The 13,552-nt window shown below is 36.0% G+C and overlaps 1 protein-coding gene across 5 annotated transcripts in view; it reads right to left on the reverse strand.

Moving 5' to 3' along the window:
- Positions 1-13,552, reverse strand: part of LOC131941744 (E3 ubiquitin-protein ligase HERC2) — a 216,560-nt gene that overhangs the window by 144,344 nt on the left and 58,664 nt on the right. For all 5 annotated transcript variants that reach the window (XM_059301211.1, XM_059301212.1, XM_059301209.1 and 2 more), the window contains 2 exons: positions 5,175-5,296; positions 4,207-4,483 (listed from right to left, as the gene is read on the reverse strand). In XM_059301211.1, coding sequence (XP_059157194.1) covers positions 4,207-4,483; positions 5,175-5,296 — 399 coding nt within the window. The remainder of the gene's footprint in view (positions 1-4,206; positions 4,484-5,174; positions 5,297-13,552) is intronic.

Consider the following 13,552-nt stretch of genomic DNA (forward strand, 5'->3'; position numbering starts at 1 on the left):
TTGTAAAATCATGTCTGGGTAGGAGGGAACTGATTGTAAAATCATGTCTGGGTAGGAGGGAACTGATTGTAAAATCATGTCTGTTAGGAGGGAACTGATTGTAAAATCATGTCTGTTAGGAGGGAACTGATTGTAAAATCATGTCTGGGTAGGAGGGAACTGATTGTAAAATCATGTCTGTTAGGAGGGAACTGATTGTAAAATCATGTCTGGGTAGTTGGGAACTGATTGTAAAATCATGTCTGGGTAGTTGGGAACTGATTGTAAAATCATGTCTATTTGGAGGGAACTGATTGTAAAATCATGTCTGGGTAGGAGGGAACTGATTGTAAAATCATGTCTGTTAGGAGGGAACTGATTGTAAAATCATGTCTGGGTAGGAGGGAACTGATTGTAAAATCATGTCTGTTAGGAGGGAACTGATTGTAAAATCATGTCTGGTATGAGGGAACTGATTGTAAAATCATGTGTGGGTAGTTGGGAACTGATTGTAAAATCATGTCTGGGTAGGAGGGAACTGATTGTAAAATCATGTCTGGGTAGGAGGGAACTGATTGTAAAATCATGTCTGTTAGGAGGGAACTGATTGTAAAATCATGTCTGTTAGGAGGGAACTGATTGTAAAATCATGTCTGGGTAGGAGGGAACTGATTGTAAAATCATGTCTGTTAGGAGGGAACTGATTGTAAAATCATGTCTGGGTAGTTGGGAACTGATTGTAAAATCATGTCTGGGTAGTTGGGAACTGATTGTAAAATCATGTCTATTTGGAGGGAACTGATTGTAAAATCATGTCTGGGTAGGAGGGAACTGATTGTAAAATCATGTCTGTTAGGAGGGAACTGATTGTAAAATCATGTCTGGGTAGGAGGGAACTGATTGTAAAATCATGTCTATTTGGAGGGAACTGATTGTAAAATCATGTCTGGTATGAGGGAACTGATTGTAAAATCATGTCTGGGTAGAAGGGAACTGATTGTAAAATCATGTCTGGTATGAGGGAACTGATTGTAAAATCATGTCTATTAGGAGGGAACTGATTGTAAAATCATGTCTGGTATGAGGGAACTGATTGTAAAATCATGTCTGTGTAGAAGGGAACTGATTGTAAAATCATGTCTGGAATGAGGGAACTGATTGTAAAATCATGTCTGGGTAGAAGGGAACTAATTGTAAAATGATGTCTGTTAGGAGGGAGCTGATTGTAAAATCATGTCTGTTAGGAGGGAGCTGATTGTAAAATCATGTCTGGGTAGGAGGGAACTGATTGTAAAATCATGTCTATTAGGAGGGAACTGATTGTAAAATCATGTCTGTTAGGAGGGAACTGATTGTAAAATCATGTCTGGGTAGGAGGGAACTGATTGTAAAATCATGTCTGTTAGGAGGGAGCTGATTGTAAAATCATGTCTGTTAGGAGGGAACTGATTGTAAAATCATGTCTATTAGGAGGGAACTGATTGTAAAATCATGTCTGGTATGAGGGAACTGATTGTAAAATCATGTCTGTGTAGAAGGGAACTGATTGTAAAATCATGTCTTTTAGGAGGGAACTGATTGTAAAATCATGTCTGGGTAGGAGGGAACTGATTGTAAAATCATGTCTGGTATGAGGGAACTGATTGTAAAATCATGTCTGTGTAGAAGGGAACTGATTGTAAAATCATGTCTGTGTAGAAGGGAACTGATTGTAAAATCATGTCTGGTATGAGGGAACTGATTGTAAAATCATGTCTGTGTAGAAGGGAACTGATTGTAAAATCATGTCTGGTAGGAGGGAACTGATTGTAAAATCATGTCTATTAGGAGGGAACTGATTGTAAAATCATGTCTGGTATGAGGGAACTGATTGTAAAATCATGTCCGTGTAGAAGGGAACTGATTGTAAAATCAAATCTGGGTAGTTGGGAACTGATTGTAAAATCATGTCTATTAGGAGGGAAATGATTGTAAAATCATGTCTGGGTAGTTGGGAACTAATTGTATAATCATGTCTGGGTAGGAGGGAACTGATTGTAAAATCATGTTTGTTAGGAGGGAACTGATTGTAAAATCATGTCTGGGTAGGAGGGAACTGATTGTAAAATCATGTCTGTGTAGGAGGGAACTGATTGTAAAATCATGTCTATTAGGAGGGAACTGATTGTAAAATCATGTCTATTAGGAGGGAACTGATTGTAAAATCATGTCTGGTATGAGGGGACTGATTGTAAAATCATGTCTGTGTAGAAGGGAACTGATTGTAAAATCATGTCTATTAGGAGGGAACTGATTGTAAAATCATGTCTGGGTAGGAGGGAACTGATTGTAAAATCATGTCTGGTATGAGGGAACTGATTGTAAAATCATGTCTGTGTAGAAGGGAACTGATTGTAAAATCATGTCTGTGTAGAAGGGAACTGATTGTAAAATCATGTCTGGGTAGTAGGGAACTGATTGTAAAATCATGTCTGTGTAGAAGGGAACTGATTGTAAAATCATGTCTGGTAGGAGGGAACTGATTGTAAAATCATGTCTATTAGGAGGGAACTGATTGTAAAATCATGTCTATTAGGAGGGAACTGATTGTAAAATCATGTCTGTGTAGAAGGGAACTGATTGTAAAATCAAATCTGGGTAGTTGGGAACTGATTGTAAAATCATGTCTATTAGGAGGGTACTGATTGTAAAATCATGTCTGGGTAGTTGGGAACTAATTGTATAATCATGTCTGGGTAGGAGTGAACTGATTGTAAAATCATGTTTGTTAGGAGGGAACTGATTGTAAAATCATGTCTGGTATGAGGGAACTGATTGTAAAATCATGTCTGGTAGGAGTGAACTGATTGTAAAATCATGCCTGGGTAGGAGGGAACTGATTGTAAAATCATGTCTGGTATGAGGGAACTGATTGTAAAATCATGTCCGTGTAGGAGGGAACTGATTGTAAAATCATGTCTGTGTAGGAGGGAACTGATTGTAAAATCATGTCTATTAGGAGGGAACTGATTGTAAAATCATGTCTGTTAGGAGGGAGCTGATTGTAAAATCATGTCTGTTAGGAGGGAACTGATTGTAAAATCATGTCTGGGTAGAAGGGAACTGATTGTAAAATCATGTCTATTAGGAGGGAACTGATTGTAAAATCATGTCTGGTATGAGGGAACTGATTGTAAAATCATGTCTGTGTAGAAGGGAACTGATTGTAAAATCATGTCTGGGTAGGAGGGAACTGATTGTAAAATCATGTCTGGGTAGGAGGGAACTGATTGTAAAATCATGTCTGTTAGGAGGGAACTGATTGTAAAATCATGTCTGTTAGGAGGGAACTGATTGTAAAATCATGTCTGGGTAGGAGGGAACTGATTGTAAAATCATGTCTGTTAGGAGGGAACTGATTGTAAAATCATGTCTGGGTAGTTGGGAACTGATTGTAAAATCATGTCTGGGTAGTTGGGAACTGATTGTAAAATCATGTCTATTTGGAGGGAACTGATTGTAAAATCATGTCTGTGTAGAAGGGAACTGATTGTAAAATCATGTCTGGTATGAGGGAACTGATTGTAAAATCATGTCTATTAGGAGGGAACTGATTGTAAAATCATGTCTGGTATGAGGGAACTGATTGTAAAATCATGTCTGTGTAGAAGGGAACTGATTGTAAAATCATGTCTGGAATGAGGGAACTGATTGTAAAATCATGTCTGGGTAGGAGGGAACTGATTGTAAAATCATGTCTGGTATGAGGGAACTGATTGTAAAATCATGTCTGGGTAGGAGGGAACTGATTGTAAAATGATGTCTGTTAGGAGGGAACTGATTGTAAAATCATGTCTGGGTAGAAGGGAACTGATTGTAAAATCATGTCTGGGTAGAAGGGAACTGATTGTAAAATCATGTCTGTTAGGAGGGAACTGATTGTAAAATCATGTCTGGGTAGTTGGAAACTGATTGTAAAATCATGTCTGTGTAGAAGGGAACTGATTGTAAAATCATGTCTGGTATGAGGGAACTGATTGTAAAATCATGTCTGGGTAGGAGGGAACTGATTGTAAAATCATGTCTATTAGGAGGGAACTGATTGTAAAATCATGTCTGGTATGAGGTAACTGATTGTAAAATCATGTCTGGTATGAGGGAACTGATTGTAACATAACAGAATAGAAATATCAAACAGGAGATGGGAGCTGTAAAGTGTTTGACCAGTTGAAAAGCCTTTGTGCTCACCTCATCATATTTATAACTGTGTGGGACTTTGGACTTGGTATTTTGGATGCTTTCAAATCTCTTGAGAAGTGGGATAAGTGGGGCAGAGAGCAGGCTGGTGCTGACACGATTGTCGTAGTCATGGTGACTGTTGTTCCACAGGTTGAGAAGCAGAAGGACAGCCTGCAGGATGCTGCTGAGTGCTCCCCTCTGGACAGCCAGCTCCAGGATGAGACACAGAGCAATCTGCTGGTCCTGGACTGGGATCTTTGTCTGTCCAGCACTGACATTCAGCTCTCTGAAACACAAACCCTATGGCATATTCAATATTTCCTGCTTCTCAGTATGACTAATGTATGTGTAAATATTGCCTGAATGTCAGTAAGACTAAGGTATGTTTGAATATTGCCTGCTTGTAAATATGACTAATGCATATGTGAATATTGCCTGCTTGTAAATATGACTAATGAATGTGTGAATTTTGCCTGAATGTCAGTATGACTAATGTATGTGTGAATATTGCCTGAATGTCAGTATGACTAATGTATGTGTGAATATTGCCTGAATACTAGATGTTGCGCTCCACAGTCAACCAGTGTGTTTACAAAAGGTTAGGATGATGGATGTATATGTGTGGGTGTTAGGATAACAGATTTTGTGTGGATGTGACCTGGATGTAAAAGTTAGGATAACAGAGATTTTAGGTGGATGTGATCTGGATGGTAAAACAATTAGTTAATAGATTATCTTAAATATGGACTTGTGTTGCCTACTAGTAACCCAGGCCTTATCCCAAGCGTAAGTACATAGCATTCCTTATTACTAAACGTCATGACAAAAAGTACAGTTTTTATTTCTTTTTACTTTTACAGATAATCACTTAATAACCTACATACAATAAATAGCAGAAATGAACAAATAAGCTTGCTAATCTAATTAGAATGATCACTGAATGAATGAGCAAGTAAAAAGTAAAATCAATAGATTACCCAGCAACAACGAAATGTAGAAATTTGGTTGCTCTCTCCACAACCTCCAGCCAAACAGATGAGACGGATCCTTCTTCAAATAATGAGGCTTCAGGCAGGGACCTCAGTGCATCCAGAGATTCCTGGTCAATACAACATAGGCTCAAGTTACGGCATTTTTTAATAGGCTCAAGTTATGGCATTTTTTAATAGGCTCAAGTTATGGCATGTTTTCAATAGGCTCAAGTTATGGCATTTTTTAATAGGCTCAAGTTATGGCATGTTTTCAATAGGCTCAAGTTATGGTGTGTTTTAATAGGCTCAAGTTATGGAATGTTTTCAATAGGCTCAAGTTATGGCATTTTTTAATAGGCTCAAGTTATGGTGTGTTTTCAATAGGCTCAAGTTATGGCATTTTTTAATAGGCTCAAGTTATGGTGTGTTTTCAATAGGCTCAAGTTATGGCATTTTTTAATAGGCTCAAGTTATGGCATGTTTTTAATAGGCTCAAGTTATGGCATGTTTTCAATAGGCTCAGGTTATGGAATTTTTCAATAGGCTCAGGTTATGGCATGTTTTCAATAGGCTCAAGTTATGGCATGTTTTCAATAGGCTCAAGTTATGGAATGTTTTCAATAGGCTCAAGTTATGGTGTGTTTTCAATAGGCTCAAGTTATGGAATGTTTTCAATAGGCTCAAGTTATGGCATTTTTTAATAGGCTCAAGTTATGGCATGTTTTTAATAGGCTCAGGTTATGGAATTTTTCAATAGGCTCAGGTTATGGCATGTTTTCAATAGGCTCAAGTTATGGCATTTTTTAATAGGCTCAAGTTATGGCATGTTTTCAATAGGCTCAAGTTATGGAATGTTTTCAATAGGCTCAAGTTATGGCATGTTTTCAATAGGCTCAAGTTATGGCATTTTTTAATAGGCTCAAGTTATGGAATGTTTTCAATAGGCTCAAGTTATGGCATTTTTTAATAGGCTCAAGTTATGGCATTTTTCAATAGGCTCAAGTTATGGAATGTTTTCAATAGGCTCAAGTTATGGCATGTTTTCAATAGGCTCAAGTTATGGAATGTTTCAATAGTCTCAAGTTATGGTGTGTTTTCAATCAGCTTAAGTTATGGCATGTTTTTAATAGGCTCAAGTTATGGAATGTTTTCAATAGGCTCAAGTTATGGAATGTTTTCAATAGGCTCAAGTTATGGCATGTTTTCAATAGGCTCAAGTTATGGAATGTTTTCAATAGGCTCAAGTTATGGAATGTTTTCAATAGGCTCAAGTTATGGAATGTTTTCAATAGGCTCAAGTTATGGAATGTTTTCAATAGGCTCAAGTTATGGAATGTTTTCAATAGGCTCAAGTTATGGCATGTTTTCAATAGGCTCAAGTTATGGAATGTTTTCAATAGGCTCAAGTTATGGTGTGTTTTCAATAGGCTCAAGTTATGGTGTGTTTTCAATAGGCTCAAGTTATGGAATGTTTTCAATAGGCTCAAGTTATGTTGTGTTTTCAATAGGCTCAAGTTATGGCATGTTTTCAATAGGCTCAAGTTATGGCATGTTTTCAATAGGCTCAAGTTATGGAATGTTTTCAATAGGCTCAAGTTATGGAATGTTTTCAATAGGCTCAAGTTATGGCATGTTTTCAATAGGCTCAAGTTATGGAATGTTTTCAATAGGCTCAAGTTATGGTGTGTTTTCAATAGGCTCAAGTTATGGTGTGTTTTCAATAGGCTCAAGTTATGGAATGTTTTCAATAGGCTCAAGTTATGGCATTTTTTAATAGGCTCAAGTTATGGTGTGTTTTCAATAGGCTCAAGTTATGGCATTTTTTAATAGGCTCAAGTTATGGTGTGTTTTCAATAGGCTCAAGTTATGGCATTTTTTAATAGGCTCAAGTTATGGCATGTTTTTAATAGGCTCAAGTTATGGCATGTTTTCAATAGGCTCAGGTTATGGAATTTTTCAATAGGCTCAGGTTATGGCATGTTTTCAATAGGCTCAAGTTATGGCATGTTTTCAATAGGCTCAAGTTATGGAATGTTTTCAATAGGCTCAAGTTATGGTGTGTTTTCAATAGGCTCAAGTTATGGAATGTTTTCAATAGGCTCAAGTTATGGCATTTTTTAATAGGCTCAAGTTATGGCATGTTTTTAATAGGCTCAGGTTATGGAATTTTTCAATAGGCTCAGGTTATGGCATGTTTTCAATAGGCTCAAGTTATGGCATTTTTTAATAGGCTCAAGTTATGGCATGTTTTCAATAGGCTCAAGTTATGGAATGTTTTCAATAGGCTCAAGTTATGGCATGTTTTCAATAGGCTCAAGTTATGGCATTTTTTAATAGGCTCAAGTTATGGAATGTTTTCAATAGGCTCAAGTTATGGCATTTTTTAATAGGCTCAAGTTATGGCATTTTTCAATAGGCTCAAGTTATGGAATGTTTTCAATAGGCTCAAGTTATGGCATGTTTTCAATAGGCTCAAGTTATGGAATGTTTCAATAGTCTCAAGTTATGGTGTGTTTTCAATCAGCTTAAGTTATGGCATGTTTTTAATAGGCTCAAGTTATGGAATGTTTTCAATAGGCTCAAGTTATGGAATGTTTTCAATAGGCTCAAGTTATGGCATGTTTTCAATAGGCTCAAGTTATGGAATGTTTTCAATAGGCTCAAGTTATGGAATGTTTTCAATAGGCTCAAGTTATGGAATGTTTTCAATAGGCTCAAGTTATGGAATGTTTTCAATAGGCTCAAGTTATGGAATGTTTTCAATAGGCTCAAGTTATGGCATGTTTTCAATAGGCTCAAGTTATGGAATGTTTTCAATAGGCTCAAGTTATGGTGTGTTTTCAATAGGCTCAAGTTATGGTGTGTTTTCAATAGGCTCAAGTTATGGAATGTTTTCAATAGGCTCAAGTTATGTTGTGTTTTCAATAGGCTCAAGTTATGGCATGTTTTCAATAGGCTCAAGTTATGGCATGTTTTCAATAGGCTCAAGTTATGGAATGTTTTCAATAGGCTCAAGTTATGGAATGTTTTCAATAGGCTCAAGTTATGGCATGTTTTCAATAGGCTCAAGTTATGGAATGTTTTCAATAGGCTCAAGTTATGGTGTGTTTTCAATAGGCTCAAGTTATGGAATGTTTTCAATAGGCTCAAGTTATGGCATTTTTTAATAGGCTCAAGTTATGGCATGTTTTTAATAGGCTCAGGTTATGGAATTTTTCAATAGGCTCAGGTTATGGCATGTTTTCAATAGGCTCAAGTTATGGCATTTTTTAATAGGCTCAAGTTATGGCATGTTTTCAATAGGCTCAAGTTATGGAATGTTTTCAATAGGCTCAAGTTATGGCATGTTTTCAATAGGCTCAAGTTATGGCATTTTTTAATAGGCTCAAGTTATGGAATGTTTTCAATAGGCTCAAGTTATGGCATTTTTTAATAGGCTCAAGTTATGGCATTTTTCAATAGGCTCAAGTTATGGAATGTTTTCAATAGGCTCAAGTTATGGCATGTTTTCAATAGGCTCAAGTTATGGAATGTTTCAATAGTCTCAAGTTATGGTGTGTTTTCAATCAGCTTAAGTTATGGCATGTTTTTAATAGGCTCAAGTTATGGAATGTTTTCAATAGGCTCAAGTTATGGAATGTTTTCAATAGGCTCAAGTTATGGCATGTTTTCAATAGGCTCAAGTTATGGAATGTTTTCAATAGGCTCAAGTTATGGAATGTTTTCAATAGGCTCAAGTTATGGAATGTTTTCAATAGGCTCAAGTTATGGAATGTTTTCAATAGGCTCAAGTTATGGAATGTTTTCAATAGGCTCAAGTTATGGCATGTTTTCAATAGGCTCAAGTTATGGAATGTTTTCAATAGGCTCAAGTTATGGTGTGTTTTCAATAGGCTCAAGTTATGGTGTGTTTTCAATAGGCTCAAGTTATGGAATGTTTTCAATAGGCTCAAGTTATGTTGTGTTTTCAATAGGCTCAAGTTATGGCATGTTTTCAATAGGCTCAAGTTATGGCATGTTTTCAATAGGCTCAAGTTATGGAATGTTTTCAATAGGCTCAAGTTATGGAATGTTTTCAATAGGCTCAAGTTATGGCATGTTTTCAATAGGCTCAAGTTATGGAATGTTTTCAATAGGCTCAAGTTATGGTGTGTTTTCAATAGGCTCAAGTTATGGTGTGTTTTCAATAGGCTCAAGTTATGGAATGTTTTCAATAGGCTCAAGTTATGGCATTTTTTAATAGGCTCAAGTTATGGTGTGTTTTCAATAGGCTCAAGTTATGGCATTTTTTAATAGGCTCAAGTTATGGTGTGTTTTCAATAGGCTCAAGTTATGGCATTTTTTAATAGGCTCAAGTTATGGCATGTTTTTAATAGGCTCAAGTTATGGCATGTTTTCAATAGGCTCAGGTTATGGAATTTTTCAATAGGCTCAGGTTATGGCATGTTTTCAATAGGCTCAAGTTATGGCATGTTTTCAATAGGCTCAAGTTATGGAATGTTTTCAATAGGCTCAAGTTATGGTGTGTTTTCAATAGGCTCAAGTTATGGAATGTTTTCAATAGGCTCAAGTTATGGCATTTTTTAATAGGCTCAAGTTATGGCATGTTTTTAATAGGCTCAGGTTATGGAATTTTTCAATAGGCTCAGGTTATGGCATGTTTTCAATAGGCTCAAGTTATGGCATTTTTTAATAGGCTCAAGTTATGGCATGTTTTCAATAGGCTCAAGTTATGGAATGTTTTCAATAGGCTCAAGTTATGGCATGTTTTCAATAGGCTCAAGTTATGGCATTTTTTAATAGGCTCAAGTTATGGAATGTTTTCAATAGGCTCAAGTTATGGCATTTTTTAATAGGCTCAAGTTATGGCATTTTTCAATAGGCTCAAGTTATGGAATGTTTTCAATAGGCTCAAGTTATGGCATGTTTTCAATAGGCTCAAGTTATGGAATGTTTCAATAGTCTCAAGTTATGGTGTGTTTTCAATCAGCTTAAGTTATGGCATGTTTTTAATAGGCTCAAGTTATGGAATGTTTTCAATAGGCTCAAGTTATGGAATGTTTTCAATAGGCTCAAGTTATGGCATGTTTTCAATAGGCTCAAGTTATGGAATGTTTTCAATAGGCTCAAGTTATGGAATGTTTTCAATAGGCTCAAGTTATGGAATGTTTTCAATAGGCTCAAGTTATGGAATGTTTTCAATAGGCTCAAGTTATGGAATGTTTTCAATAGGCTCAAGTTATGGCATGTTTTCAATAGGCTCAAGTTATGGAATGTTTTCAATAGGCTCAAGTTATGGTGTGTTTTCAATAGGCTCAAGTTATGGTGTGTTTTCAATAGGCTCAAGTTATGGAATGTTTTCAATAGGCTCAAGTTATGTTGTGTTTTCAATAGGCTCAAGTTATGGCATGTTTTCAATAGGCTCAAGTTATGGCATGTTTTCAATAGGCTCAAGTTATGGAATGTTTTCAATAGGCTCAAGTTATGGAATGTTTTCAATAGGCTCAAGTTATGGCATGTTTTCAATAGGCTCAAGTTATGGAATGTTTTCAATAGGCTCAAGTTATGGTGTGTTTTCAATAGGCTCAAGTTATGGAATGTTTTCAATAGGCTCAAGTTATGGCATTTTTTAATAGGCTCAAGTTATGGCATGTTTTTAATAGGCTCAGGTTATGGAATTTTTCAATAGGCTCAGGTTATGGCATGTTTTCAATAGGCTCAAGTTATGGCATTTTTTAATAGGCTCAAGTTATGGCATGTTTTCAATAGGCTCAAGTTATGGAATGTTTTCAATAGGCTCAAGTTATGGCATGTTTTCAATAGGCTCAAGTTATGGCATTTTTTAATAGGCTCAAGTTATGGAATGTTTTCAATAGGCTCAAGTTATGGCATTTTTTAATAGGCTCAAGTTATGGCATTTTTCAATAGGCTCAAGTTATGGAATGTTTTCAATAGGCTCAAGTTATGGCATGTTTTCAATAGGCTCAAGTTATGGAATGTTTCAATAGTCTCAAGTTATGGTGTGTTTTCAATCAGCTTAAGTTATGGCATGTTTTTAATAGGCTCAAGTTATGGAATGTTTTCAATAGGCTCAAGTTATGGAATGTTTTCAATAGGCTCAAGTTATGGCATGTTTTCAATAGGCTCAAGTTATGGAATGTTTTCAATAGGCTCAAGTTATGGAATGTTTTCAATAGGCTCAAGTTATGGAATGTTTTCAATAGGCTCAAGTTATGGAATGTTTTCAATAGGCTCAAGTTATGGAATGTTTTCAATAGGCTCAAGTTATGGCATGTTTTCAATAGGCTCAAGTTATGGAATGTTTTCAATAGGCTCAAGTTATGGTGTGTTTTCAATAGGCTCAAGTTATGGTGTGTTTTCAATAGGCTCAAGTTATGGAATGTTTTCAATAGGCTCAAGTTATGTTGTGTTTTCAATAGGCTCAAGTTATGGCATGTTTTCAATAGGCTCAAGTTATGGCATGTTTTCAATAGGCTCAAGTTATGGAATGTTTTCAATAGGCTCAAGTTATGGAATGTTTTCAATAGGCTCAAGTTATGGCATGTTTTCAATAGGCTCAAGTTATGGAATGTTTTCAATAGGCTCAAGTTATGGTGTGTTTTCAATAGGCTCAAGTTATGGTGTGTTTTCAATAGGCTCAAGTTATGGAATGTTTTCAATAGGCTCAAGTTATGGTGTGTTTTCAATAGGCTCAAGTTATGGCATGTTTTCAATAGGCTCAAGTTATGGCATGTTTTCAATAGGCTCAAGTTATGGTGTGTTTTCAATAGGCTCAAGTTATGGTGTGTTTTCAATAGGCTCAAGTTATGGAATGTTTTCAATAGGCTCAAGTTATGGCATTTTTTAATAGGCTCAAGTTATGGCATGTTTTTAATAGGCTCAGGTTATGGAATTTTTCAATAGGCTCAGGTTATGGCATGTTTTCAATAGGCTCAAGTTATGGAATGTTTTCAATAGGCTCAAGTTATGGCATGTTTTCAATAGGCTCAAGTTATGGCATTTTTTAATAGGCTCAAGTTATGGCATGTTTTCAATAGGCTCAAGTTATGGAATGTTTTCAATAGGCTCAAGTTATGGCATGTTTTCAATAGGCTCAAGTTATGGAATGTTTTCAATAGGCTCAAGTTATGGAATGTTTTCAATAGGCTCAAGTTATGGAATGTTTTCAATAGGCTCAAGTTATGGAATGTTTTCAATAGGCTCAAGTTATGGAATGTTTTCAATAGGCTCAAGTTATGGCATGTTTTCAATAGGCTCAAGTTATGGAATGTTTTCAATAGGCTCAAGTTATGGTGTGTTTTCAATAGGCTCAAGTTATGGTGTGTTTTCAATAGGCTCAAGTTATGGAATGTTTTCAATAGGCTCAAGTTATGTTGTGTTTTCAATAGGCTCAAGTTATGGCATGTTTTCAATAGGCTCAAGTTATGGCATGTTTTCAATAGGCTCAAGTTATGGAATGTTTTCAATAGGCTCAAGTTATGGAATGTTTTCAATAGGCTCAAGTTATGGCATGTTTTCAATAGGCTCAAGTTATGGAATGTTTTCAATAGGCTCAAGTTATGGTGTGTTTTCAATAGGCTCAAGTTATGGTGTGTTTTCAATAGGCTCAAGTTATGGAATGTTTTCAATAGGCTCAAGTTATGGTGTGTTTTCAATAGGCTCAAGTTATGGCATGTTTTCAATAGGCTCAAGTTATGGCATGTTTTCAATAGGCTCAAGTTATGGTGTGTTTTCAATAGGCTCAAGTTATGGTGTGTTTTCAATAGGCTCAAGTTATGGAATGTTTTCAATAGGCTCAAGTTATGGTGTGTTTTCAATAGGCTCAAGTTATGGAATGTTTTCAATAGGCTCAAGTTATGGCATTTTTTAATAGGCTCAAGTTATGGCATGTTTTTAATAGGCTCAGGTTATGGAATTTTTCAATAGGCTCAGGTTATGGCATGTTTTCAATAGGCTCAAGTTATGGCATTTTTTAATAGGCTCAAGTTATGGCATGTTTTCAATAGGCTCAAGTTATGGAATGTTTTCAATAGGCTCAAGTTATGGCATGTTTTCAATAGGCTCAAGTTATGGCATTTTTTAATAGGCTCAAGTTATGGAATGTTTTCAATAGGCTCAAGTTATGGCATTTTTTAATAGGCTCAAGTTATGGCATTTTTCAATAGGCTCAAGTTATGGAATGTTTTCAATAGGCTCAAGTTATGGCATGTTTTCAATAGGCTCAAGTTATGGAATGTTTCAATAGTCTCAAGTTATGGTGTGTTTTCAATCAGCTTAAGTTATGGCATGTTTTTAATAGGCTCAAGTTATGGAATGTTTTCAATAGGCTCAAGTTATGGAATGTTTTCAATAGGCTCAAGTTA

The sequence above is a fragment of the Physella acuta genome, unplaced genomic scaffold (genome assembly GCF_028476545.2).
Source record: "Physella acuta isolate Inbredline_101_S28 unplaced genomic scaffold, ASM2847654v3 ptg000372l, whole genome shotgun sequence".
NCBI lineage: Eukaryota > Metazoa > Mollusca > Gastropoda > Physidae > Physella > Physella acuta.